The sequence below is a fragment of the Sander vitreus genome, chromosome 1, assembly GCF_031162955.1.
Source record: "Sander vitreus isolate 19-12246 chromosome 1, sanVit1, whole genome shotgun sequence".
In the NCBI taxonomy this organism is placed as follows: Eukaryota; Metazoa; Chordata; class Actinopteri; order Perciformes; family Percidae; genus Sander; species Sander vitreus.
Genome location: NC_135855.1, coordinates 40,930,568 through 40,956,962, shown reverse-complemented (window position 1 = coordinate 40,956,962; position 26,395 = coordinate 40,930,568). Strand labels below are relative to the sequence as shown.

Below are 26,395 nucleotides of genomic sequence, written 5' to 3'. Positions count from 1 at the left end.
GGGAACGCCAGAGCAGGGGGAATGAGAGGGGGAAACGCCAGAGCAGGGGGAATGAGAGGGGGGAACACCAGAGCAGGGGGAATGAGAGGGGGAGACACCAGAGCAGGGGGAATGAGAGGGGGAAACACCAGAGCAGGGGGAATGAGAGGGGGAAACGTCAGAGCAGGGGGAATGAGAGGGGGAAACACCAGAGCAGGGGGGAATGAGAGGGGGAAACACCAGAGCAGGGGGAATGAGAGGGGGGAACACCAGAGCAGGGGGAATGAGAGGGGGAAACACCAGAGCAGGGGGAATGAGAGGGGGAAACGTAGCAGAAGATATTCCTATTTAAATCAAAACGCAGCAATGTAAATGTAGCCTTAGTGAAGGTGTTCCGATTGTAGAAATTGTGTCGAGAATTTCCCTTAACCGACATTCCTTGAACAGGGAGCAGGGAACTGTTTATGTACAGTACACGGTGGATGGGAACGCAGCCTTTTGTCCTCCACCTCAGTCCCCTCCGGCCTCCATGTTCACTGTCCCGCTGTCTGCCGTCCTGCAGGATGCTTCCTCTGTCCGCAGCCAGCGTCAGCAGCGCGGCGGTCCAGGAGCGTCTGATCGAGCTTGTCCAGCTGTTTAAAGGCCGATCTGAGCTGCGGAGAGAACGACTGGTGGACCCAGACGAGTCCGAGGAAGAAAGTCCTTCAGCCTGTAAGTACTGACTTTCTTTCAGAATCAGCATTAGAAATGTATTTATTGATCGGTAAGTAGCACTTACCAGGAATTTGCTTTGGTTGCTTTGCTGTAGCACATACATACAAAACAATAATGTGAAATTCACAAACAATAAATACAGAAGCAAATAACACACACATATACATACATGTATTATTATTATTATTATTATAATTATTATTATTATTATTATTATTATTATTATTATTATTATTATTATTATTATTATATACAAAATTAAAAAAACAGCTTTAAAAACGTAAGTTCTATAAATTATCTATAAATAATCTTAATATCTGATACAACATAATCATATAGATTCTGTCTGATCTCTGCAGCCCCGAGCAAAGCTCCTCCTCCTCCTCCTCCTCCTCCAGAAGAGAAGGACGACGCGCCTGCAGCAGCAGCAGAAGATGATGAAGAAGAAGAAGAAGAGGAGGAAGAGAAGGAATTCATGCTCCCCTTTGAGATTTTGGGACGTCCAGTCATAATTCCCAGACTGCCCAGACTGCCCAAACTGCCGAAACTTCCCCCGATGCCCGACTGGCTCCGAGCCATAGTGGAGTACCGCTTCCCCTCCAGCATCGACCCTTTCACCGGTGAGCCTTTATTCATCTCAACACGCCGTTTAAACGCAACAGAGAACTGTTAAACTTAATTAAAGATGACAACATTTAATGGAAGAGTTCTACATTTTGTCTTCTGTTCTTTTGGGAGATGTTCAGACAGTTCTGTGTAGAGCTGCAGCTATAACTATTATTTTCACCATGGACTCATTTGTGGATTATCTTCTGGATGAATGGATGAGTTGTTTGGTCTCTAAAATGTGGATCAGTGTTCCCCAAAGCCCAAGATAAGATAAGATAAGATAAGATAAGCCTTTATGTCTCCTATTGGAGAAATTCATCTTGGGCATTCGAGAAACGAAATGGCGACACATCGCGCATAAACACACAAAAAACATACAGTTAACCTACATAGAAACATAATCATACATCATCTCATCCAATGCTTCAATGAACGTCTAATACACCTCACACAGTACCCCCCCCCCCCCCCACCTTTCCTCACAATCACAAGAACAGAAGAGATCCCCCAACACATCCTCGCTCTCATATTGCACTTGCATTTAAAGGTTTATTTAGATAGGGACAGATACAAAAAAACATAGATAAACAACAGTCATTTTGAAAATGATTGCACATTTCCTGTTAACTCATGCTGTGGTCAATAACTTCTGTATTGCACAATGCCCAATTGCATAATACCATATCAAATATAACATAGCATATACATATATATATATATATTAGGGCTGTCAAAATAACGCGTTCATTTTGTTTAATTAATCTGAGAAAAAATAAGGCAGATTAATCCATTCCATATTGAGGTTTGACCCGGAGCCGTTCTAGCCCCATTGGACTGTAAAATGAAGGAGGAGACGAGAATGTTCTGCCTGGATCATTAACTGGAACATTTACTTGTAAAAATCTTCTTCCTGCCAACCCTGGCTACTGAAATCTGGTGCCACTGATATGTCTGCTCTTCTCTCTGATGCTCTAAAACACAAACACCGCTGCACATGACGCTAGTTAACACTATACTCAACAGCAGCTAACGTTAGCCTACCGCTAGCTAGTTAACACTATACTCGACAGCAGCTAATGTTAGCCTACCGCTAGCTAGTTAACACTATACTCAACAGCAGCTAACGTTAGCCTACCGCTAGCTAGTTAACATTATACTCAACAGCAGCTAACGTTAGCCTACCGCTAGCTAGTTAACACTATACTCGACAGCAGCTAACGTTAGCCTACCGCTAGCTGGTAGCTGGATTAAACACGGTTAAAATGCTGACAGCTAACGCTAAACGGTGTAAAGTGTGACTGTGTTTTACTGTAGAGGATTCAACACCGGGATGTAACAATCTGCAGAAACAACACAGACGGTGCGTTCAATGAAACTGGTAAACTACAGCCTCGTGGTGCATTTGAAGTTATTGTAAATGTCCTTTTCCCATCTGGTTGTTGTTTTTGTCGTTCAACAGCAATTTACTAGTGAAATAAGTTATTGTTATACATTATTATTAAATCATTTCATTGTTGACCATATGGCCTTAGCAATAAACAAGCCGTTCTGTTGTTGTTTAGTACCTTTTTTTTTCTTTTCTTTTTTTACTTTCTTAAAAAGTATCGGTTCAGGCACCGTTAATTATGTATGCGATTAATTTCCATTAATTAATCACAGAGTACGTAATTAGATAAAACATTTGAATCGATTGACAGCCCTAATATATATATATATATATATATATATATATATATATATATTGCACCAGTACCCTATCATTGCATATCCTATAACCATAATGTTAAGTACCACAAGTCTTATTTAGTAATATTAGTCACTGCAGCCAATACACACACACACACACACACACACACACACACACACACACACACACACATCTTATCTCTTATTATTCATTAATTTGATTGAAATTGAAAACAAGATGACGTCCTCAAATGTCTTGATTTGTCCACAACTCAAAGATATTAAGTTTCCTGTCACAGAGGAGAGAAGAAACTAGAAAATATTCATATTTAACAAGCTGACATCACACAAGTTTACCTGTTTTATCATAAAATATGACTCAAACTGATTAATGGATTATATAAATAGTTGGAGATTAATTTAATAGTTGACAACTAATCCATTCATCTTTGCCGCTGTACCTAAGTACAGTATTGAGTCGATGTCGCAGCCTTTTGCGGTGTTTACTGCGCCGGTTGATATCGCGATGATGATAAGAAACCCGATATATTGAGCAGCCGTGTTCCTGTGTCCTTGTCCACAGATCTGATCTACGTGATGTGGCTGTTCTGTGTCGTGGCGGCGTGGAACTGGAACGTGTGGTTGATCCCCGTCCGCTGGGCGTTCCCCTACCAAACTCCCGAAAACCTCCACCTGTGGCTGCTGATCGACTACACCTGCGACTTCATCTACATCCTCGACATCCTCGTCTTCCAGCCCCGACTGCAGTTCGTCCGCGGAGGAGACATCGTGGTCAGTGGCATCAGCGGGAATTCAAAAAGAAAAATCTGTAGATTGGTTGTAGAGATAGAAGCCCAGATTAGGCCAAAGATTCTCGACAAGACAAAACCGTTTTAGAGCGGTCTGAACCGGCCCGTCTCGGCTCGACTCAAACCAGCTGATGGTGTCTGCAGCTGCGACTGCTCGAGTCTCCAGTGGCTGGTTTTAGAACGGAAGAAACGTCTCCTGTTTAAACAAACAAAAAGTTCGAAGAGAAAGCAACAAAAATGCTGATAAAGTTGGAATAAAATGCGCCAAAAACGTTGGAAAAAGGTGGTAAAACAATTCGCGAAAAGTATGGTTTTAGAACAAAAGAGATGTCAACTGTTTCAAGAAACAAAATGTTGGAAAAAAGGCGACAAAGAGTTCTAAAAGAAATCAACAAAAACTTCAGAAAAAGGCGATACAAGTTCTGAAAAATGCAATAAAGACGACAGAAAAAAAGCAACAAAAATATGGTTTTAGAACGTTAGAGACGTCTCCTGTTTCAACAGCCAATAGAGAAGTCAGCTGGTGGAGTCTCCAGAGGCTGGTTTTAGAACGTAAGAGACGTCTCCTGTTTCAACAGCCAATAGAGAAGTCAGCTGGTGGAGTCTCCAGAGGCTGGTTTTAGAACGTAAGAGACGTCTCCTGTTTCAACAGCCAATAGAGAAGTCAGCTGGTGGAGTCTCCAGAGGCTGGTTTTAGAAAGTAAGAGACGTCTCCTGTTTCAACAGCCAATAGAGAAGTCAGCTGGTTGAGTCTCCAGAGGCTGGTTTTAGAACGTAAGAGACGTCTCCTGTTTCAACAGCCAATAGAGAAGTCAGCTGGTCGAGTCTCCAGAGGCTGGTTTTAGAACGTAAGAGACGTCTCCTGTTTCAACAGCCAATAGAGAAGTCAGCTGGTTGAGTCTCCAGAGGCTGGTTTTAGAACGTAAGAGACGTCTCCTGTTTCTACAGCCAATAGAGAAGTCAGCTGGTGGAGTCTCCAGAGGCTGGTTTTTAGGACGTAGAGACGTCTCCTGTTTCAACAGCCAATAGAGAAGTCAGCTGGTGGAGTCTCCAGAGGCTGGTTTTAGAACGTAAGAGACGTCTCCTGTTTCAACAGCCAATAGAGAAGTCAGCTGGTGGAGTCTCCAGAGGCTGGTTTTAGAACGTAAGAGACGTCTCCTGTTTCAACAGCCAATAGAGAAGTCAGCTGGTTGAGTCTCCAGAGGCTGGTTTTAGAACGTTAGAGACGTCTCCTGTTTCAACAGCCAATAGAGAAGTCAGCTGGTGGAGTCTCCAGAGGCTGGTTTTAGAACGTAAGAGACGTCTCCTGTTTCAACAACCAATAGAGAAGTCAGCTGGTAATAATAATCCATAATCCATTTTATTTCTGTTACAAACTGTTAACAGAGGCTCAACGTGTGCCCGTGTGCACGTACAGTGGAGCGAGCTAGAGAGTGAGTGAAGAGAGGGAGCGCCTAGAACAAAGTCGTGAATCAGAGAAATAAAATGTGTTTTTCGCCTTTTCATCACTAGAAGTGTAACTGTAGCAAGATTATTCAGCTAGTGTGAACTGGCAGCTTTCAGAACGCTGCAGACCGACGTGGTGCAAGTAGCTGCAAGGGCTTAACGGCTTCTTTAACCTGCAACTTGTTTTTATTTCAGTGTGATAAAAAGGACATGAGAGACAACTACATGACCACCGAGAGATTTAAGGTAAGAACAAAAACTAACTAGACTAAACTAGACTTCTGCATCGCCCCTTGGCTCTGTTTTCCGGTTTTAGGAGACTGTCCTCACCATAAAAACACTCCCATAGGTTGTTTGTTCAAGCAGCAGTTAAAACCTATGTCTACAGTAGGTTAATAGTGACGGAGCAAAGCAGGAAGTTATTAGAAGGATTAGAAGGGGGACCAAATAACCTGTTTCTTGTTATTAAGTGACGAGAGACGTTGGCCAATCACAGGACATTTCAGAGAGAGAGAGAGTTTCCTATTGGCTGGGAAGGAAGAGGTCTTACTCTATTTGTAATTCTGGTGTTTTTTTTTGCTTTCTACATACTGTAGCTTTAATGTTGCATGGAAAAGTAAAATACAGATTATGCACTGAAGCCATCTTCCCCAATCTTGGTTTCACAGATTGTTGTTCACAATAGTCACTTACTCCGATTCTCCACTGTGCTGCGTTCCGGTTTTGTTCCATCCTCCGCCACGCGCCATACCACACCGGGATCATCTCAGAAGCGGAGTGTCTTGCTGGCCGACTCGCAGATTATATTGTCTCTTCAAGTACTTTACAGAACCATTACATGTTTATTTCAGTGGTGGCCTAAAGGTTAGAGAAGAGAGCTTGTGACCAGGAGGTCGTCGCGTCAATCCCCAGACCGGACAGGATAAAATCTGGGTGGGGAAAGTGAAAGCTCAGCGCTTGTCCCTCCCTCATTACCATCACTGAGGTGCCCTTGAGCAAGGCCCTTAACCTCCAACCGCTCCAGTGGAGCTGCTCAGTGGCCAGCAGATCAGACTGTGGTAGTACTGGGCAGCTTCCAGTATGAATGTGATCAGATCAGACTGTGGTGGTACTGGGCAGCATCCAGGTATGAATGTGATCAGATCAGACTGTGGTGGTACTGGGCAGCTTCCAGTATGAATGTGATCAGATCAGACTGTGGTTGTACTGGGCAGCTTCCAGGTATGAATGTGATCAGATCAGACTGTGGTAGTACTGGGCAGCTTCCAGTATGAATGTGATCAGACTGTGGTAGTACTGGGCAGCTTCCAGTATGAATGTGATCAGATCAGACTGTGGTGGTACTGGGCAGCTTCCAGGTATGAATGTGATCAGGGTGTTCCTGCAAAAGAGAGGCTTTCTCTCAGTGAACCTTCCCTGAATAAATAAAGGTCAAAATATAAATAAAAAAAAATTAAACTAGTATCTACCTTTCACTCCAAGCACTCCTGCTGTTAAACTCCATGCCTTCTCTTGTCGTATTATGTTTTTCAACCTACAATCTCTCATTGTCTGTGGTGGTGTAAAGGAGACGTAAACGATATTTGATACTCTCGCTGGATTTCACTTCCTGCCCGGCTGTCTGAACGCCTCGTGGCTCGCGTGAGAATAGACCTGGCACGTATCTCTAGCGGAGCGGAGAGCCGTGTCACGCTTCGGGGACACGGCATGGCACTGCTGGAGGAATATCAAGCATTGACGTGAATGGGTGCGATTGCTCGCGGGGGTCGCGCCTGGTGGAAAATAGGGGTTAGATACCAGTGCATGGGGAAACAGGTTTACCCCTTATGATCTCAAGCTGTGCTACACTTTGATAACATTTTATTGTTTAAACATGAGGTCACTTATCAGACTGTATTTTTGTCTGCAGATGGACATCATCAGTCTGTTTCCCATGGAGATATTTTACTTTTTCACCGGAGTGAACTCTCTGCTGAGATTCCCTCGTCTGCTGAAGGTCAGGATCTATTTTATTTTTCACATCGAAGTTCATGAATGCTGAGTGTTAAAGATAAACCACCAACTCTTCTTGTCTTTACGCTCTCAGTACATGGCTTTCTTTGAGTTCAACGACAGAATGGAAGCTGTGATGAAGAAAGCGTACATCTACAGGTGAGCAGAGTTTAATCTTCATAACACAGCAGACGTGTTATAGAGACAAGATTGAAAAGGAAATACATTTTTCCACCCCGAAAGAGAAGAGATGGCTGAACACAAAGCGTAGTTTGTTCATTGACATCAGCGATACCAAAGCCCGCCTACGGAGAGCCATTTCACTCCCTATTTAGCCCCATTGTACCAAATTTGGTTGCAGTTCTACCAGAGTTCCACTGGGGGTGATCGCAGATCGCGGTGATGGTTAAATAATGTCTCTTTCGCCTGATGTTGTTGAGAAATCTCAGATTTGATTGTAGTTTTTGCAAGTTCAACATGGATTACAGGTCGAAAGTTGAATGAACGAGTACTTATGTCCTTTCTATTTCTTACAGGTTGAGTCGTTGTTGCCCATAACATGCTAGCGTTCTGCTAATGAATGCTGATTGGTCAGTGACGGACTGATTATGATCGGAGATCCCCCTTGATGGCATCTGAAGCAAAACCAGAATGTCAGAGTGAATATTTCGGCGTGGTCTTTAAAACATTAGCAGACCTCTTTCAAGCACGTGTATTGACAGGGAGAGACTAACCTGTCAGCTGTATTAACAGGGAGAGTCAAACCTATCAGCTGTGTTGTATTAACAGGGAGAGCCTAACCTGTCAGCTGTGTTGTATTAACAGAGAGAGTCTAACCTGTCAGCTGTGTTGTATTAACAGGGAGAGAGTCTAACCTGTCAGCCGTGTTGTATTAACAGGGAGAGTCTAACCTGTCAGCTGTGTTGTATTAACAGGGAGAGTCTAACCTGTCAGCTGTGTTGTATTAACAGGGAGAGTCTAACCTGTCAGCTGTGTTGTCGATGCTTCAAGAGAACAAAGGAAGCGACTCAGAGCTTGCCGTAAAGCAGTATCTCTGGTCGTATATGTGTATGATGTCACTGACATTTCAAACGGCTTTTTAGAACAAAAAAGCCACTTTAAAAAAATCTTTTAGGGGTATAGCTCCATAGAGTCCCATTCATTCTGCACTGGCCTGTGAGCGCCCCCTATATGGAACTCTGGTGGAACTGCAACCAGTTCAGAAGCAGGAAGTAACGAGAGAGGGGAACTTCTTCCCTTATTAGAAATTCTTTGGCGATACTGAGGCTTCAGATTTAGAAAACTTTATTGTCTGTCATGACAGAAAATCGTGGCTCAACATACAGTGCAAAAAGAAACTCGGACAGTAAACATATAGCTTATAAAAACTATTTACAAAGGATGTTTATGGCAGTAGGAATGAAGGATTGTTTGCAAGTGTTTTTCTTGGCTAGAGGGACTTTATAGCGGCGGCCTGATGGTAGAAACTGGAAGGAGTTTAGCAGGGGGTGAGTGGGATCTTTTGTAATGTGATTGGCTTTTCCTTTCAACCGCTTGGGTGTGAAGTACAGATAAGGGAGTTTGTGTTTGAGTAGTTATTTTACTTGCTTTGTTAATTAGTAAACAGAGGCTTTTGAATATGATAGCAAACAATAACAAATGAGTTGTCAATATTATATATGGGTGGGTATATAATGGGTCAATAAAGCCTGTGTTTAATTGAATAAACTGTTTATATTGTGTTCATATTAGGGCTGTCAAACGATTAATTTGATTAATTTTTATTAATCGCTGAATTTCTATAGTTAATCACGATTAATCGCATATTTTATCACATGATTAAAATTCTATTACTTTGCATTTCAGAACAGTTTTTAAGAACATATTAACAATGGAAAGCCATTCTTACCAGTGGATCTTGATTGGGAATCAAATGAATGCAAAGAAAGTGACTTAATGAAGTTGACTTTAAGATTTGTAATTATTTATTTACTGTAAACAAAAGAAAAATGTGTGAATCTGTCATTATTGCACAATTCCTCCAAGTACCTAACTAAAAAACAAAAAATCCCTATCCTTACTAGAGTCAATATAGTGTTTAGTAACTCCTAAATAATGTTGATTACTCACTGACGTCCAGTGATCACCGGTTAATGAGGCAGCGTCTGCAGCTCCTTGCAGCTGTTCCAGTGTGGCTGCTTTCTCCGTGTCGTACAGGCTGTGTATCCGTGAAAACTACTGTCCCCCTCGACGGCAACGAGACAGGTCAACCGTAGTATGTCTTTAAGACCCGAGTCAGCAGACAGGTCTGCAGTTAGTTGCCACCCGTTTCGCAAGAGCTGTAGTAATTTTTTGGGATTTGGTTTCATCCACAGGTCGGCTAGTAGCACTCTCCAAAATACTGCTTTGCCTGAGTGGGTAGCATGCTAGCGGGTAGCATCACGTTAACTGAACTATATGCTTAGCTCCGTAGGTGGTAGCTCAAGCTTGACGTGCTTCGGTGATATTTTAATTCGGCTTTACACAACGTGCATATGGCTTTGACTTGTCTACGAGCCGTCTGGGAGTTTTGGAAAATAAAAAGCTCCATTCAGGATTTCATTGCTGCTGTGTTTCTCCATCATGCTGCAGCCTGCAGCAGCAGGATGTGTTACGAGGAAGTGGCAGCTTGATGATAAGTAACGGTGCTGCAAAGGGTCAAAATACTATCCTGTTAGGCACGACGCAAAGCCGAGTGAAGTGTAAAATAAATTAATAAATGCCGGCATATGCCCTGCCTATGCCATAGTAGGGCATTAAAAAAAATTAATCGCGTCGGCCCTTAATCGCATCGCGATTAGCGCGTTAACGCTGATACTATAATTTATAGTATCAATTCATAACAAGAGTTATCTCAGGACACTTTACAGATAGAGTAGGTCTAGACTACACTATCATTTACAACAATTTCCCACGAGCAAGCATTTGTTGCAACAGTGACGAGGAAAAACTTCCTTTTAGGCAGAAACATCGGACAGACCCAGGCTCTTTGTTGGCCGGTTCGGACACAGACAATGATACAGATATACAGATATAGAGAAATATGATTCATAATTATAGCAGTTGGACTGATGAACAGTGACAATTACAGTAACAATAAAGATAATGGAACTATGACTAGAAATAGTAGTTGTAGCAGTTCAGATCATAGAGGGGGGGGTAGTAGGGCATAGCAGGCCGTTGTGGGCATAGCAGTGCGTAGCGGGGCATAGCAGGTAGTTATAGGCATAGCAGGGCGTAGCAGGGTAGTGTGGGGCATAGTAGGGCATAGCGTGGCATTGCAGGGTGTAGTGGCACATAGTAGGGCATAGTGTGGCATTGCAGGGTGTAGCAGGGCATAGTAGGGCATAGCGTGGCATTGCAGGGTGTAGCAGGGCATAGTAGGGCATAGAGTGGCATTGCAGGGTGTAGCGGCGCATAGTAGGGCATAGTGTGGCATTGCAGGGCATAGTAGGGCATAGTGTGGCATTGCAGGGTGTAGCGGGGCATAGTAGGGCATAGCGTGGCATTGCAGGGTGTAGCAGGGCATAGTAGGGCATAGAGTGGCATTGCAGGGTGTAGCGGGGCATAGTAGGGCATAACGTGGCATTGCAGGGTGTAGCGGGGTATAGTAGGGCATAGTGTGGCATTGCAGGGTAGTGTGGGGCATAGTAGGGCATAGAGTGGCATTGCAGGGTGTAGCAGGGTAGTGTGGGGCATAGTAGGGCATAACGTGGCATTGCAGGGTGTAGCAGGACATAGTAGGGCATAGTGTGGCATTGCAGGGTGTAGCAGGGCATAGTAGGGCATAGAGTGGCATTGCAGGGTGTAGCAGGGAAGTGTGGGGCATAGTAGGGCATAGTGTGGCATTGCAGGGTGTAGCATGGCATAGTAGGGCATAGTGTGGCATTGCAGGGTGTAGCATGGCATAGTAGGGCATAGCGTGGCATTGCAGGGTGTAGCGGGGCATAGTAGGGCATAGTGTGGCATTGCAGGGAAGTGTGGGGCATAGTGTGGCATTGCAGGGTGTAGCGGGGCATAGTAGGGCATAGCGGGGCATAGTAGATCATAGCGTGGTGTGGGGCATAATAGGGCACAGCAGGGTGTCTCATGTGGGGCTCAATGTTGCCTTAACAATCCTTTTGATACACATTTTGAAAAACTAAAATGCTTTGAGGGATGTCCTGGTTGGTTCATCAAAGCATCTCAGACCTCATAACCAGTTCAAATAATCTAACATTTGATGTAAAAATTAACAGAATAGCAGTGGACACATTTCAACCCTCTTATTGGTCCTTGTCCGCATATTTAGAGTCAACTTTAACAACAAAAAAACTGCTTGCTTTAGCTCAACAATCTACATCTTTGTTTAATCGTGATGGAAGTTTAGAAAGTTTTGTGATATTCAGGCATCAACATTTTTATTTTTTAAATGTATCAACCACAGCAACATAAAACTGTTTGTCATCTGCATAGCTACGTAAAAACAGATATTCATTTCAATTAGAAGAAGCATTTCTGGTATTGGTTAATCTTGTTCTTTGCACCTTATTGATAATTAGTTGTTCTGATACTATTTTTTCCATCCCAATACCGTTTCCAAAACATGAACCTGCGTATTAGCCGATACCGAGTACCGATCAGTGCGTTAAAAAAAACTGGCTCAGGTTACAGAGAATGAATGCCAAAGTTTTTTTTTTATTATCTACTTTGACAGTCAGTTTTAACTGAAAAACAACATAAATAAACTACTATAGCGTCGTTTTTTCAGGGCAAAATTACATGGTTTGAGTATTGGAAACAACTCTACATAACTCATCTTCATTGTTCATACTTGGTTTTATTTGCAGGATCCTACTTTGAGCTGCTGCACAACAATTTCCCTCTTGATAAATAAAGTTTTATCTCATCTTCATATAAACATTAAAAGCAAAAGAGGCCCCAAAATTGATCCCTGAGGAACTCCACATGTATATATTTTACGTTAGTGTGCATTCCTTTCATTTAATCTTCCACCTGTGTTGTTTTTGTTATGTGTCAGGGTGATCCGAACATCCTCCTACTTGCTGTACTCTCTGCACATCAACGCCTGTCTCTTCTACTGGGGCTCAGACTACGAAGGACTGGGATCCACCAAGTGGGTCTACAATGGAAAGGGCAACGCGTAAGAAACCACCGTCACTCTCTGGAATGAGTTTATGATGCTTCTGCTCCACACCACACTCAAATACACCGATATTGATTTGGGTTTCTTTTAGAAGCGTTTCCTGAATTGAACCACTGTCATCAGCAACAAAAATGTTCCACTTTCGTCTTGCTTTTACATTGCTACGTTTTGGTTTAAAAAGGAATATCTTCTGCCACGTTTCCTCCTCTCATTCCCCCTGCTCTGGCGTTCCCCCCTCTCATTCCCCCTGCTCTGGCATTTCCCCCTCTCATTCCCCCTGCTCTGGTGTTCCCCCCTCTCATTCCCCCTGCTCTGGTGTTCCCCCCTCTCATTCCCCCTGCTCTGGTGTTTCCCCCTCTCATTCCCCCCTGCTCTGGCGTTTCCCCCCCTCTCATTCCCCCCTGCTCTGGTGCTTCCCCCGTCTCATTCCCCCCTGCTCTGGCATTTCCCCCCTCTCATTCCCCCCTGCTCTGGCATTTCCCCCCTCTCATTCCCCCTGCTCTGGCATTTCCCCCTCTCATTCCCCCTGCTCTGGCGTTCCCCCCTCTCATTCCCCCTGCTCTGGCGCTTCCCCCTCTCATTCCCCCTGCTCTGGCATTTCCCCCTCTCATTCCCCCAGCTCTGGCATTTCCCCCTCTCATTCCACCTGCTCTGGTGTTCCCCCCTCTCATTCCCCCTGCTCTGGCGTTTCCCCCTCTCATTCCCCCTGCTCTGGTGCTTCCCCGTCTCATTCCCCCTGCTCTGGCGTTCCCCCCTCTCATTCCCCCTGCTCTGGGGTTTCCGAGCCCCTAAACCGGAGACATTAGGAAACACTTCTGACCCGTTTTGGTCGGGAATCTGCAAATGGAGACCTTTGGCAACACCGACACTGACGCCAATGTTTCTCCTCCTGATTGGGTCTTATCGGTCACGGCGTCTCGTTCTCTGAGACTAAAGCTACTAACATTACCATGGTAACTACCAGCAGTGGGCAGAGTCTCCACACTGCCTCCCGTTTATGTCCAGTATACCAGGATGTTGATGAGATATGAGGTTTGGGCGTGTTAGTTTAAACGGAGATTAGTTCTACTGGAGAGAGATCACTTTTTGCTCAAAACCAAAACGTAGGAATGTGAATGTAGCCTCAGGCAAGTACTTGGTATCGGCAGATATTAAATATTTTAAATATCGGGTCGCATCAGGGCTGAGAAAAGCTGATCGGGACATCCCAACCATTTTGTTTCTGTTTTCCACAGTTATATCCGCTGTTACTATTTTGCGGTGAAGACGTTGATCACCATCGGAGGACTGCCGGACCCCACCACCGTCTTTGAGATCTGCTTCCAGCTCATCAACTACTTCGTTGGCGTCTTTGCGTTCTCTATCATGATTGGTCAGGTCAGTTAACCATACATTTATTTATTTACTATTTGATTCATATATTACACAACCTTTGTGAACCTAAGCCTTTGTTAAACTTGTTTCAAGCACCAAAACAACTCATCCACATGGGTAAAGGGACCAAATTCATCTTTTTACACATTGTTCTCAGACAGATTTAGGCCTCACTTTCAGAAAGCTGTGTTTGTTCAGCACATTTTGATTTGAAACACAAGGTTTAAGGTTATATGCATGTACCCTTAAAAGGTGTGTTTAAGAAGATAAGTAAAAATAGAGGAAATCATCCATCTATCTCTATCTATCTATCTATCTATCCATCTATCCATCTGTCTATCTATCTATCTATCCATCTATCCATCTATCCATCTATCCATCTGTCTATCTATCTATCATCTATCTATCTATCCATCTATCCATCCATCTATCTATCTATCTATCTATCTATCTATCTATCTATCTATCTATCTATCTATCCATCTATCCATCTGTCTATCTATCTATCCGTCTGTCTATCTATCATCTATCTATCTATCTATCCATCTATCCATCCATCTGTCTATCTATCATCCATCCGTCTGTCTATCTATCTATCTATCCATCTATCCATCCATCTGTCTATCTATCTATCTATCCATCCGTCTGTCTATCTATCTATCTATCCATCTATCTATCCATCTGTCTATCCATATATCTATCTATCTATCTATCTATCTATCTATCTTTTGTCTCAGATGAGAGACGTGGTCGGTGCTGCGACCGCCAGTGAGAACTATTACCGCGCCTGCATGGACAGCACCATCAAGTACATGAACAACTACCACATCCCCTGGGACGTCCAGAACCGCATCAAGACCTGGTACGACTACACCTGGAAGAGCCAGGGCATGCTGGGTAAGCATCAGACTCTTACCTCCATCCTGGACTTTACATCTGCCCATAACACATACTGTCACTGCAAGAAAGCTAAATCTTAATCTTAAGAAACAATCACCTAACGAGTAATATTTCAGTGATATATAAGGACTTGTTTTTAGACGATGCATTTTAAATATCTTGTTAAGTGAAAGAGTCTTAACAACATCTTGTTTTGAGTCAGATAAAAAAACAAGCTTTTTAGGCATCTCGTAAGGTTTTTAAGCCTCTCTTTGGTCTATAAAAGATGAATAATCTTGTTTGAAGATCATATCTTATTTCAAGTAATCTGACCAAGTGAATAGTCACGTGTTCTGTAGTGAAGGTTTTAAATTTTACCAGCCACTCCATACGTGTATCATGCGTTCATTAGTTTTTTCAAAATAAAATAAAACGAAAAATACAAAAAACGGATAAAGGTTTCATCCAATTTTGATTTTTTGACGCAAATTGCGTTACCCGGAAATGACTGCTAGAACCATGACTGTGTGTGTGTGTGTGTGTGTGTGTGTGTGTGTGTGTGTGTGTGTGTGTGACAGAAAGGTGTGTCAGATGTTTGTTGGGTGACCATACAGGTGTTTTTAATGTTATCTGTTGATTGTTGGAGCAGACGATGCAAGAACATTTTTCTGTGTACATATAATGAGTTATATCTTATCTGACTAGGACGCTATCAGATATATATATATATATAGTTATTAGTAGTAGTAGTTTTTTGTTTTTTTTCATTTAGGTTTTGGAAACAAGTACCGGTAATGAGAAAATAAGTCATTTTTGTTTTTCCAATTTTTTGTTTTATTTTGAAAAACTAATGAACGAATGATAAACGGTTTCCACTCAATAGATTATAGATACATTTTTTGGGCGGGGGGCTGGTGAGTGAAGCAAATTTAAAATCCATTTGCATATTTTACCAGCATTTGGCTGGTTATTAGTGCTAATTTTGAACCCTGGTTTCAATATTAAAAACGTCACCATATTTGATCAGAAATGTTGTCCCTGGACGTATCGTGTTCAGTTCATTTGCATGTTTTTTTTAATCTGCAGATGAACAGGAGCTGCTGGTGCAACTTCCTACCAAGATGAGGCTGGACATGGCCGTGGACGTCAACTACAGCATCATCAGTAAAGTCGCTTTGTTTCAGGTCAGGAAGACAGAGAAATACCAAACATTTAGATTGTTTTTTACTTTGTGACACCTTGAAAGACATTCAAAGAAATTCTATTTCTGTTTAACTTGAAACAAAGATAAATTAAACTGACATTTGGTTTTCTTTCATGTGCCTGCATGGGCTTTTTCGTGAATTGAAAATGTGATGTTATTCTGCCTTTTAAAAGAGGCAAATATGTGTCTTTGTCTGTGTCTCAGGGCTGTGACAGACAGATGGTGTTCGACATGCTGACGAGGCTCAAATCTGTGGTCTACCTGCCCGGAGACTTTGTCTGTAAAAAGGTGAATGCACACCTGTCTCAATGTTAGAAAGCTGTGTGTGTGTGTGTGTGTGTGTGTGTGTGTGTGTGTGTGTGTGTGTGTGTGTGTGTGTGTGTGTGTGTGTGTGTGTGTGTGTGTGTGTGTGTGTGTGTGTGTGTGTGTGTGTGTGTGTGTGTGTGTGTGTGTGTGTGTGTGTGTGTGTGGGTGGGTGGGTGTGTGTTTACCTGGAGAATGAAGAATGCCAAAATAATAATTTCCCCATTTATTTATTTTTAGTATTTTGCTTACATCAGTCCTGCTGTATGTATATGTATTTAACTGCATCTATAATAGTTATGTCCCTGTGAACTTAACGTGTGTGTGTGTGTGTGTGTGTGTGTGTGTGTGTCTGTGTGTGTGTCTGTGTGTGTGTGTGTGTGTGTGTGTGTGCGTGTGTGTGTGTGTGTGTGTGTGTGTGTGTGTGTGTGTGTGTGTGTGTGTGTGTGTGTGTGTGTGTGTGTGTGTGTGTGTGTGTGTGTGTGTGTGTGTGCATGCCTACCTGCGTGTGTGTGTGTGTGTGGCAGGGGGAGATCGGCAGGGAGATGTACATCATTAAGCAGGGGGAGGTCCAGGTGGTGGGCGGTCCCGACCTGCAGACGGTGTTCGTCACCATCAGAGCCGGCTCGGTGTTCGGAGAGATCAGGTCAGCGCTTGTTCCTGTCGTTCTATTAACTCGTTTAAAAACTGTATGTGGGGCGGTCTTAAGTCTCAGAGTTCACTGGAGGAATCTATATAATGGTGTTTACACAACTTCACTGTCTGTCCGAACCCTCCTTTCCAGCACCTTGGAGTAGACTTTACCGGGGAGGCTGAGAAGTGTGATAACCCCTGTAATTGGCACACACCCTCTGGTCCCCCTTTTTAAAAAGGGGAACCACCACCCCGGTCTGCCACTCCTTAGGCACCGTCCCAGACTTCCACGCAATGTTGAAGAGGCGTGTCAACCAAGACAACCCCTCCACACCCAGAGCTTTAAGCATTTCTGGACGGATCTCATCAATTCCTGGGGCTTTGCCACTGTGGAGTTGTTTAACTACCTCAGCAACCTCCACCAGGGAAATTGATGCCAATCCCCCCTCATCCTCCAGCTCTGCCTCTACCATAGAGGGCGTATTAGTCGGATTTAGGAGTTCCTCAAAGTGCTCCTTCCACCGCCCTATTACCTCCTCAGTTGAGGTCAACAGCGTCCCATCCTTACTGTACACAGCTTGGATGGTTCTCCGCTTCCCCCTCCTGAGGTGGCGAACGGTTTTCAGAAGCACCTTGGTGCCGACCGAAAAGTCCTTCTCCATGTCTTCTCCGAACTTCTCCCACACACGCTGCTTTGCCTCTTTCACGGCAGAGGCTGCAGCCCTTCGGGCCCTTCGGTACCTTGCAACTGCCTCCGGAGTCGTCTGGGATAACAAATCTCGGAAAGACTCCTTCTTCAGTCGGACGGCTTCCCTGACCACCGGTGTCCACCACGGTGTTCGTGGGTTACCGCCCCTTGAGGCACCTAAGACCCTAAGACCACAGCTCCTCACCGCAGCTTCAGCAATGGAAACTTTGAACATTGTCCACTCGGGTTCAATGCCCCCAGCCTCCACAGGGATGCACGAAAAGCTCCGCCGGAGGTGTGAGTTGAAAGTCTGTTGGACAGGGGCCTCCTCCAGACGTTCCCAATTTACCCGCACTACCCGTTTGGGCTTACCAGGTCTGTCCAGAGTCTTCCCCCACCCCCTGACCCAACTCACCACCAGATGGTGATCGGTTGACAGCTCCGCCCCTCTCTTCACCCGAGTGTCCAAAACATACGGCCTCAGATCAGATGAAACGATTATAAAATCGATCATTGACCTTTGGCCTAGGGTGCTCTGGTACCAAGTACACTTATGAGCATCCCTATGTTCGAACATGGTGTTCGTTATAGACAATCCATGACTAGCACAGAAGTCCAACAACAAACAACCACTCTGGTTTAGATCAGGGAGGCCGTTCCTCCCAATCACGCCTCTCCATGTGTCTCCATCATTACCCACGTGCGCGTTGAAGTCCCCCCAGCAGAACTATGGAGTCCCCGACTGGAGCCCCATGCCAGGACTCCACTCAAGGTCTCCAAGAAGGCCGAATACTCCGAACTCTTGTTTCGGTGCATATGCACAAACAACAGTCAGAGTTTTCCCCACAACCCGCAGGCGTAGGGAGGCGACCCTCTCGTCCACCGGGTTAAACTCCAACGTAGCGGCGCTCAGCCGGGGGCTTGTGAGTATCCCCACACCCGCCCGGCGCCTCACACCCTGGGCAACTCCGGAGAAGAAAACAGTCCAACCCCTATCCAGGAGTATGGTTCCAGAACCAAGATTGTGCGTAGAGGTAAGCCCCACCAGATCTAACCGGTAGCGCTCCACCTCCCGCACAAGTTCCGGCTCCTTCCCCCACAGAGAGGTGACATTCCACATCCCCAGAGCCCGCCTCTGCTGCCCGGGTCTGGTCCATCGAGGCCCCTGACCTTCACTGCCACCCATGTGGCAGCGCACCCGACCCCAGCGGTTCCTCCCACAGGTGGTGGGCCCATGGGATGGAGAGATGTCCGCCACGTAGCTTTTTCGGGCTGTGCCCGGCCGGGCTCCGTGGCAAACCCGGCCACCAGACGCTCGCTGACAAGCCCTCCATCTGGGCCTAGCTCCAGACGGGGGCCCCGGGCTTCCTCCGGGCAGGGTCACTTCATCCCTTCCTCGATTTTTCATAGGACTTTTGAACCATTCTTTGTCTGGCCCCTCACCTGAGACCACTTTGCCTTGGGAGACCCTACCAGGAGCACAAAGCTCCAGACAACACAGCCCTCAGGTTCATAGGGACACACAAACCTCTCCACCACGATAAGGTGATGGTTCCCGGAGAAGTTCTCGCTCCCAACTTGTAAAATACGGACGCTTGGTCAGTGTCTCTCAGCATCAGATACTGATGCACAAATCCCCTTTTTGCGTGGAACGCACCAGGCAGAGCAGCAGCTGGACCACGGCGCTGTAAGATGACGTAGTATTAAGATCGACAACGGCAGCGAGTACAGTGTTTTCCCTAGGTTTGTGAAAGACTTAGGTGCACAGATTTGGCGGGGGGTGTAGGAGTCCTCCCTCAAAAAGGGGTTTTTCAATAAAAAACATAAGCAATTTCATCATTTTGTACCATTATTATCACCATTTCTGTTTTTAAAACGTTGGAAAAGCTAAAGCAGATTAAACAACAACAATCATAAGTTCTGAAGAAGGTAATTTAGTCAGTTTTGATGCTCAAATTGATTTTACATTCATTCGACTTAGGTGGTTCCCAAAATGGCTTGGGTGCTGCACCTAAACCTTATAATGGTAGGGAAAACCCTGGAGTAGTATGAAAGACCGAAATGTCGTGTAAGGAGGTTTGTTGGGGGCGTGGTTGGGTCAAACAACACAGGACTTTCCCCCAGGAGACCGGGGTTCATGTCCCGTTCTTGTCAACCGCGTGTCACTGAAACATACATTTTGTTACCCCACCCACCATCTTTTCCTAACCTTAACTGTCCCGTTTTTGTGCCGCATGTCAATTAAACGTACGTCCCGACCCAGAGCGTCAAATAGTGACGCCAAGAGTCCTGACCAAGCGCGTCAAAATATGATGCTAAAGGAGACTTTTTGCGTCAATAACAAAACGCCAAAGGCACCTGACCAAGCGTTGCTTTTTGATGCAACGGGAGTTGCAATGTGATGTTCTGGATGGATGGAAAGGACTCAAGGCTTCATACTTTTAAAGCATGTGCAGTAGAACTACACGGCTCCAAACTTTTAACGTTACCAGCATTGAAAATGTTTCTTTTAAATACAGTTTTTCTTGTGTTCTTAACTGTTTTCTCTGAAATTTGTGAGAAGTCTGACAGCTCTCTCTTGTCTGTGGTTGGTCAGTTTGCTGGCGGGAGGCGGAGGGAACCGACGTACGGCCAACGTTAAGGCGCACGGATTCGCCAACCTCTTCATCCTGGATAAGAAGGACCTGGCAGAGATCTTGGTGCACTACCCAGAGTCCCAGAAACTCCTCCGCAAGAAGGCCAAGTAAGACACAGTCCTGTCTCTGAAACACCCAACTCTGTATGAACAGAGAAAGAGGGAATCTTTTATTCTTATTATGTCCATTATTTTTCTGCGTTTTGCTGGCTTTTTATGGAGCGCTTGTTCTCCAAGTTGAGACATCTGAGGCTACATTTACATTGCTACGTTTTGGTTTTTAATGCGGAGTTTTGAGCCAAAAGCGATCTCCGTGCACACTAAAGTTATGTCCTCTAACCTGTCATGTGTCTCTGTGTGTTGTCCTTTAACCTCAGTATATTAGAGACATGCTCGTTAGATATGAACCAGCAACAACCCTCAGATCCACAGGCAGTGGTCTCTCAACCATCCCTCGCTGTAACTCGAGAGCAGGGGAGGCTGCTTTCTGTGTCTATGCCCCAATGATATGGACCACCCTTCCAGTGGAACTGAGAGAGGCCTCCACACTGAACACTTTCAAAAAAAGGCTAAAAACCTTGCTTTTTACAAAAGTGTACTGGATAACTGAGTTTGTCGCTGTTCAATGTTGATCTTTTGATCTTTGGTTTGTGTGTGTGTGTGTGTGTGTGTGTGTGTGTGTGTGTGTGTGTACGTGCGTGCGTGCGTGCGTGCGTGCGTGCGTGCGTGCGTGCATGTTCGATACATGTTTTGTATATATTTTACTCTGTATAACCGAACAAGTACAACAAAGTATTATTTTATGTCGCTTTTGTACGAAGCACATTGTGTTACATTAACTTGTATGAAATGTGCTATAGAAATGAAGTTTGATTGATTGATTGATTTAACCCATCATGTGTCTCTGTGTCGGTGCAGGACGATGTTGACGAAGGACAAGAAGCCGGATGAGAAGGGTGCGACTGCAGCAGCGATGCAGGTCATCCCGCCCAGACTGGACACCCCCAAGATGTTCAAGGCGGCGCTGAAGGTGGCGCAGCAGGAAGGAATTGAGGGCGTCTTCTCCAAACTGAGGAAAAGCTACGAAGCATCTGAGGTGAGACAGAAGTTCATGCTGCTCCACTGAACGCCTGACAGCGGTGGAATGTAACTAAGTACATTTACTCCAGTACTGTACTTCAGTCCAAATGTTGAGGTAATTGTACTTTACTTGAGTCTTTTCTTTTCGTGCCACTTTCTACTTCTACTCCGCTACATTTCAGAGAGAAATATTGTACTTTTTACTCCACTACATTCATCTGTTACAGCTTTAGTTACTAGTTACTTTAGTTACTCCGCTACATTCATCTGTTCCAGCTTTAGTTACTAGTTACTTTAGTTACTCCACTACATTCATCTGTTACAGCTTTAGTTACTTTACACATTAAGATTCCTGCACACAAAACACATGTAGTTTATAACATCTGATTTTTTATTCTAAATAATACTAGCCAACAATATACCAGCCTACAAGTCCAGCTGAGATGATTAGACCATTAGACCAAACACACAACTGTTTGGAAAGACAGAAAGAACGACAGGAAAGAAAAGAGAAAGACAGAAAGAAAGGAAAGAAAGAAAGACGGAAGCAGACAGGAAAAGGGATATAAGGATTTTTCTTCACTTTCTATTCTTTATGGACATTTTCCTGATGATACTTCAAGACTTTTACTTAAGTAACATTTTCACTGCAGGACTTTTACTTGTAACGCAGTATTGTTACAGTGTGGTATTAGTACATTTACTGCAGTAAAGGATCTGAATACTTCTTGGCAGTAACGTGCAGAGAAACTGAAGATGAAGGAAAACAAAACAGAAAGCGTAACATTACTTTTTAAATGTTTAAAAAGAACGTATTAATTAAATGAAGTAACAGATTCCATTCATTCATGCAAAGTAACTATTACATTTTTATTTATTTTTTATTTTTTGAAAAATGTGTTTGTTAACATTTTTCACAATTAAACACGTCACATTGTACAGTTCCAAACTTACAGAAGTGTACTTTGACCACTCAAGTCTACATTGTGTCACGTGATAAAAACGAAAATGTAGTGGACAAACAGGAACAGCAAACATAAGTCAAAATCATCCCAAAAATTATATATCAAATGCTTTATCAATTAAATTTAAAGTGCCCATATTATGCTCATTTTCAGGTTCATAGTTGTATTTTAAGGTTGTACCAGAATAGGTTTACATGGTTTAATTTTCAAAAAACACCATATTGTTGTTGTACTGCACAGCTCTCTCTCACTGCTGCAGATCCTCTTTCAGCTGGTCTCTGTTTTAGCTACAGAGTGAGACCTCTTTTCTTCTTCTTCTTCTGTACTATCTTTGATTGCACTCGCACATGCTCAGTAGCTCAGATGTAGATCATGTCAGCTAGCTAGCTCCATAGACAGTAAAAGAAAGGCTGTTTCTCCACCGTCAGTCAGTTACAAGGCAGGATTAGCTGGGAGACTTCTTCTAAATGAGGGCGCACATGGAAGTAGTTCTTTTGTAGATTATGGTGAACTTGTGTGTGTTGTAGCAGTGCTTTGCTATTGAGAATGAGGTAGCATGCTAGCGTTAGCATTAGCATTAGCATGCTACGAGCTAACAGTTGTGGTTAGCCAGCTCGTTTCGGCTTGTGACATCACAAGCCGTGCCGATTTTGAACAGCTCACCCAGAGACTGAAGACAGGACACATTCAGAAACCGTATCTCACTCAGAACAGCGTGGAGGGATTTTTTACAAAGTTTGTATGTGTGTGGAAGCACCAGAGACACAGAAGAACACCCCAAATCCCAGAAAAAGTGTTTTTTTCATAATATGGGCACTTTAAGGTAGTCTCATTGTATTACAGTTTTAGCTCACATTACCAGGTTTACATTAGTCAGCATTCAACCCTCCTCTTTATTCATTAAAGGAGAACTCCGGGCAATTTTTACGTTAATCTTGATCGCTATAAGTATGCGAGTACTGTCGATGGCAAAGAAAACGAGCCGAATCGGTGCTAGCAACATGGAGCTGCTGCAGCTAATGCCGAGAGCTCCCACTTAGCTAAAACAGCAGTTTTGGGGGCATATCATAAAGAGTGCCTTTGTGCCTCTTAACAGACACAAAATGCAATTAAAATGTCTGTGCAACATGAACAGGGCCCTTACATGACAACAAGATGCGTTTTCAGCTCAGACATTGTTTAAATTCACCTACCCTGTTAGCCACTGAGTACAGTAATAGCGTTACTGAAGGCTAGCTCTAGCTCCATAGTTACGTTATTCCAAGCTTCTTCCCTTGTGAACACCTCCGTTCTTCACTCTTCACACACTACACTCCGATCTGCACACTGCTTTTCCTGCTACAACTGAATTCCCGCGGGACTTCAGCGCAAGACTACAGCCAGCCTTCTGTAACGCTGTTACTTTACAAGAAACAGGCATCATTTGGCCCGTTTCCATGTAGTTACATAGTCACTGATATGATCATAACCACTACAGTGCTCAATTACCTATTTTTGAGGGGGAAATAAACTTTTTTTCGCCGCAAAACTTTCGCTGCGAAAGCATGAACTGTTCTCTGGAGGACATCCACCAGACCAGCGGGCGCCTGTGGATTGTTGTCGGCCGCGGCAGGCGGGGAGGAAGTAGAAGGATGCCGGTCGGGCCCGCTAGCCTGGCTACGGCAACTAACTCACAGTTCGCCACTGCAGAGACTACTATTCACCAACGCCAGATGGATCGCACACAAAATGGATATATATGCTACAAATACACACAGAACTGCTGCTTGATGATTATTACCGAAGCCTGGCTGAACACACTCACTCATCCCAGACGGCAGCTAGCGGCTAACAGGGTAGATGAATTTAAACAATGTCTGAGTTGAAAACGTTTTAGCTAAGTGGGCGCTCTCGGCATTAGCTGCAGCAGCTCTATATTGCTAGCACCGATTTGGCTCGTTTTCTTTGCCATCGACAGTACTCACATACTTAGTGCGATCAAGATTAACGTAAAAATTACCCAGAGTTCTCCTTTAACTCCATACCTTTCACGAACAAGTTAAATGCTCCCCAACTCCTCTCAAATAATTCTTGCTTCCCTTTCTGTACATATGTTATTTTTTCCAGAGGAAAGGTTGTTAACATTTGCCGAACCCAATCTGTCGGTCTGCTTGACTTTTTCCAAAATAATGCGATTGATTTTTTTAGCGTGCAAAAGACACAAATCTATCATTATTTGTTCACTTTTTGTGTACTTGTGATCTTTGTAGAGTCCTAAAATAAAAAAGCTGGGTTCATCATTTCTATTGTTTTTTGAATTTCCTCCCAAAAAGCTTTGACCTTACTGCATTGCCAAACACAGTGAAATAATGTACCCTTTTCCGTCAAGCATTTTATACATAGATCTAACTGTTCATTTTTTAAACCAAACATTTATTTTTCCAGGACAAAAGATTTACAAAATATTTTGGTGGTTTATCAAATCAAAGATTCTCCTCGGCTGTTCCTAAAAAACAATACAGGACTTTCCCAGGAGACCGGGGCTCACGTCCAGCGTGTTGCAGTTCCTTTCCGCGTTATTCTCTTTCTAACCACAACCGTCCCGTTGTTGTCGGGCGTGTCCGGGCGCGTGACGGCTGTTCCAACGTTTTTGGGTGAAAATTACAAAGTCGTAGAACTCAAAGCTGGTTCACGAAGAGTTGTGAACTTCACACCGTTTGATAATAAATATGTTTCATATTTGAGAAAAAATATAATTTGGGACCAAACTGCTGCAGGAAATGTTTTTTGGTTCATGGGAAGTTTTGTATTGGAAAAGGAGGGAGAACATATAAAGGAGGAGGGAAGAAAGGGAGCACAGCCCAGTCTCATGGCAGTTCGTGAAATGGTTACGTTATTTAATCTAATTTCGTGATCACAGCACGACAACGGTAGGGAATAGTATGAATAGCAGAAAATCTGCGTAGGGAGGTTGGTCAAGGGGATGGATGGGTCAAACAATACAGGACTTTCCCAGGAGACCGGGGCTCACGTCCAGCGTGTTGCAGTTCCTTTCCGCGTTATTCTCTTTCTAACCACAACCGTCCCGTTGTTGTCGGCGTGTCCGGCGCGTGACGGTTCCTTTCCCAGTTTTTCTTTCCTAACCTCAACCGTCCCGTTGTGGTGTTTCATGTCCCCGTTGTTTCGTGCCACAGAGACCGTGTCCCTGTGTGGCGGTCCGTCCTGTTGTTATCGCCGGCGTGTGGCGTTTAATTTCCGTGACCGAAAACGTTCGAAAATCGTGACCTGTACACATATCAAAAAATAAAAATAACGTGACTATTTACAAACTGGCGTGAGACCGGGTTGGGGAGCAAGACAAAGAAAAAGAAAGATTGATTGATGCACTGCTCTTGTCATCTTTTCCTTTTTTTCCTCCCTCCCAGGCTCTTCCCTCCATTTCTCCCTCTCTGAGGCGCCGCAGCTCTTCGCTTCCTCTCGCTCTGGTTCAGGACACCGCCGCCGTATCGGAGACCGCTGCCGTGTCAGAGACCGCTGCCAGCCTGTTGATCGTCACGATGACTCCACAACCAGAAGGAGGGGAGCTGCTCACGGTGGAGGAGAGGAAGAAGTGACAGACTCGTAAACGTTGAATATTTCAGGAAACATGTTATGGAGAAGAGTCGTAATATTTCACGAAAGAAATTGGGGTATTTCAGTAATAACGGCGTGAAAAAAGTCAAAATATTTTAGGAAAAAAGTTGAAATATCTCAAGAAAAAAGGAAGGAATGACAGGATGCTGCTGTCCCTACAAGAGAGACTCTGCTTCCTAGAATGCCTTGCAGCAGCCTCCAGAGAAGAAATGTGGGTGGAGAGAGAGAACAACAAACCCTAGTGCATTTTGGTCTCTGGATTTTCTTCATGTTGGGAAACATGTTTTCATCCTCCTGTTTTTTTGGCACATTTTGAATTTGTGGACAACAAATGAAGAATTTTAAGGCATAGTGCCAATAATATGACACCTAAATTGCGATTAGGGATGGGTATTGACAGGGCTGTAATACTTCTTCCACCGCTGATAATGGAATCCTAACGATACACATCCCTAATTGCGATTATACAACAGTTACCAAGAAAATAAAAATTACAATCAAACTGTATTCATAATGTGAGGCTCTCAAAATAAAAACAATAAAAAAGCTAGTCTATATCCACAACGTTCCACTTCTGGGATTGCTCCTGTGCCGCAATATTT

At 44.0% G+C, this 26,395-nt stretch overlaps 1 protein-coding gene across 1 annotated transcript in view; it reads left to right on the top strand.

Moving 5' to 3' along the window:
* Positions 1-461: 461 nt before the first annotated feature.
* cngb1a (cyclic nucleotide gated channel subunit beta 1a) overlaps positions 462-26,395 on the top strand; it is a 27,414-nt gene continuing 1,480 nt past the window's right edge. The window contains exons 1-15 of the mRNA XM_078258892.1: positions 462-690; positions 1,053-1,313; positions 3,572-3,780; positions 5,439-5,489; positions 7,153-7,239; positions 7,330-7,394; positions 12,295-12,417; positions 13,656-13,797; positions 14,532-14,691; positions 15,760-15,857; positions 16,082-16,165; positions 16,708-16,826; positions 20,098-20,244; positions 21,055-21,232; positions 25,586-26,395. The exon at positions 25,586-26,395 is cut by the window's right edge and continues 1,480 nt beyond it. Coding sequence (XP_078115018.1) covers positions 462-690; positions 1,053-1,313; positions 3,572-3,780; positions 5,439-5,489; positions 7,153-7,239; positions 7,330-7,394; positions 12,295-12,417; positions 13,656-13,797; positions 14,532-14,691; positions 15,760-15,857; positions 16,082-16,165; positions 16,708-16,826; positions 20,098-20,244; positions 21,055-21,232; positions 25,586-25,774 — 2,142 coding nt within the window. The 3' untranslated portion in view covers positions 25,775-26,395. The remainder of the gene's footprint in view (positions 691-1,052; positions 1,314-3,571; positions 3,781-5,438; positions 5,490-7,152; positions 7,240-7,329; positions 7,395-12,294; positions 12,418-13,655; positions 13,798-14,531; positions 14,692-15,759; positions 15,858-16,081; positions 16,166-16,707; positions 16,827-20,097; positions 20,245-21,054; positions 21,233-25,585) is intronic.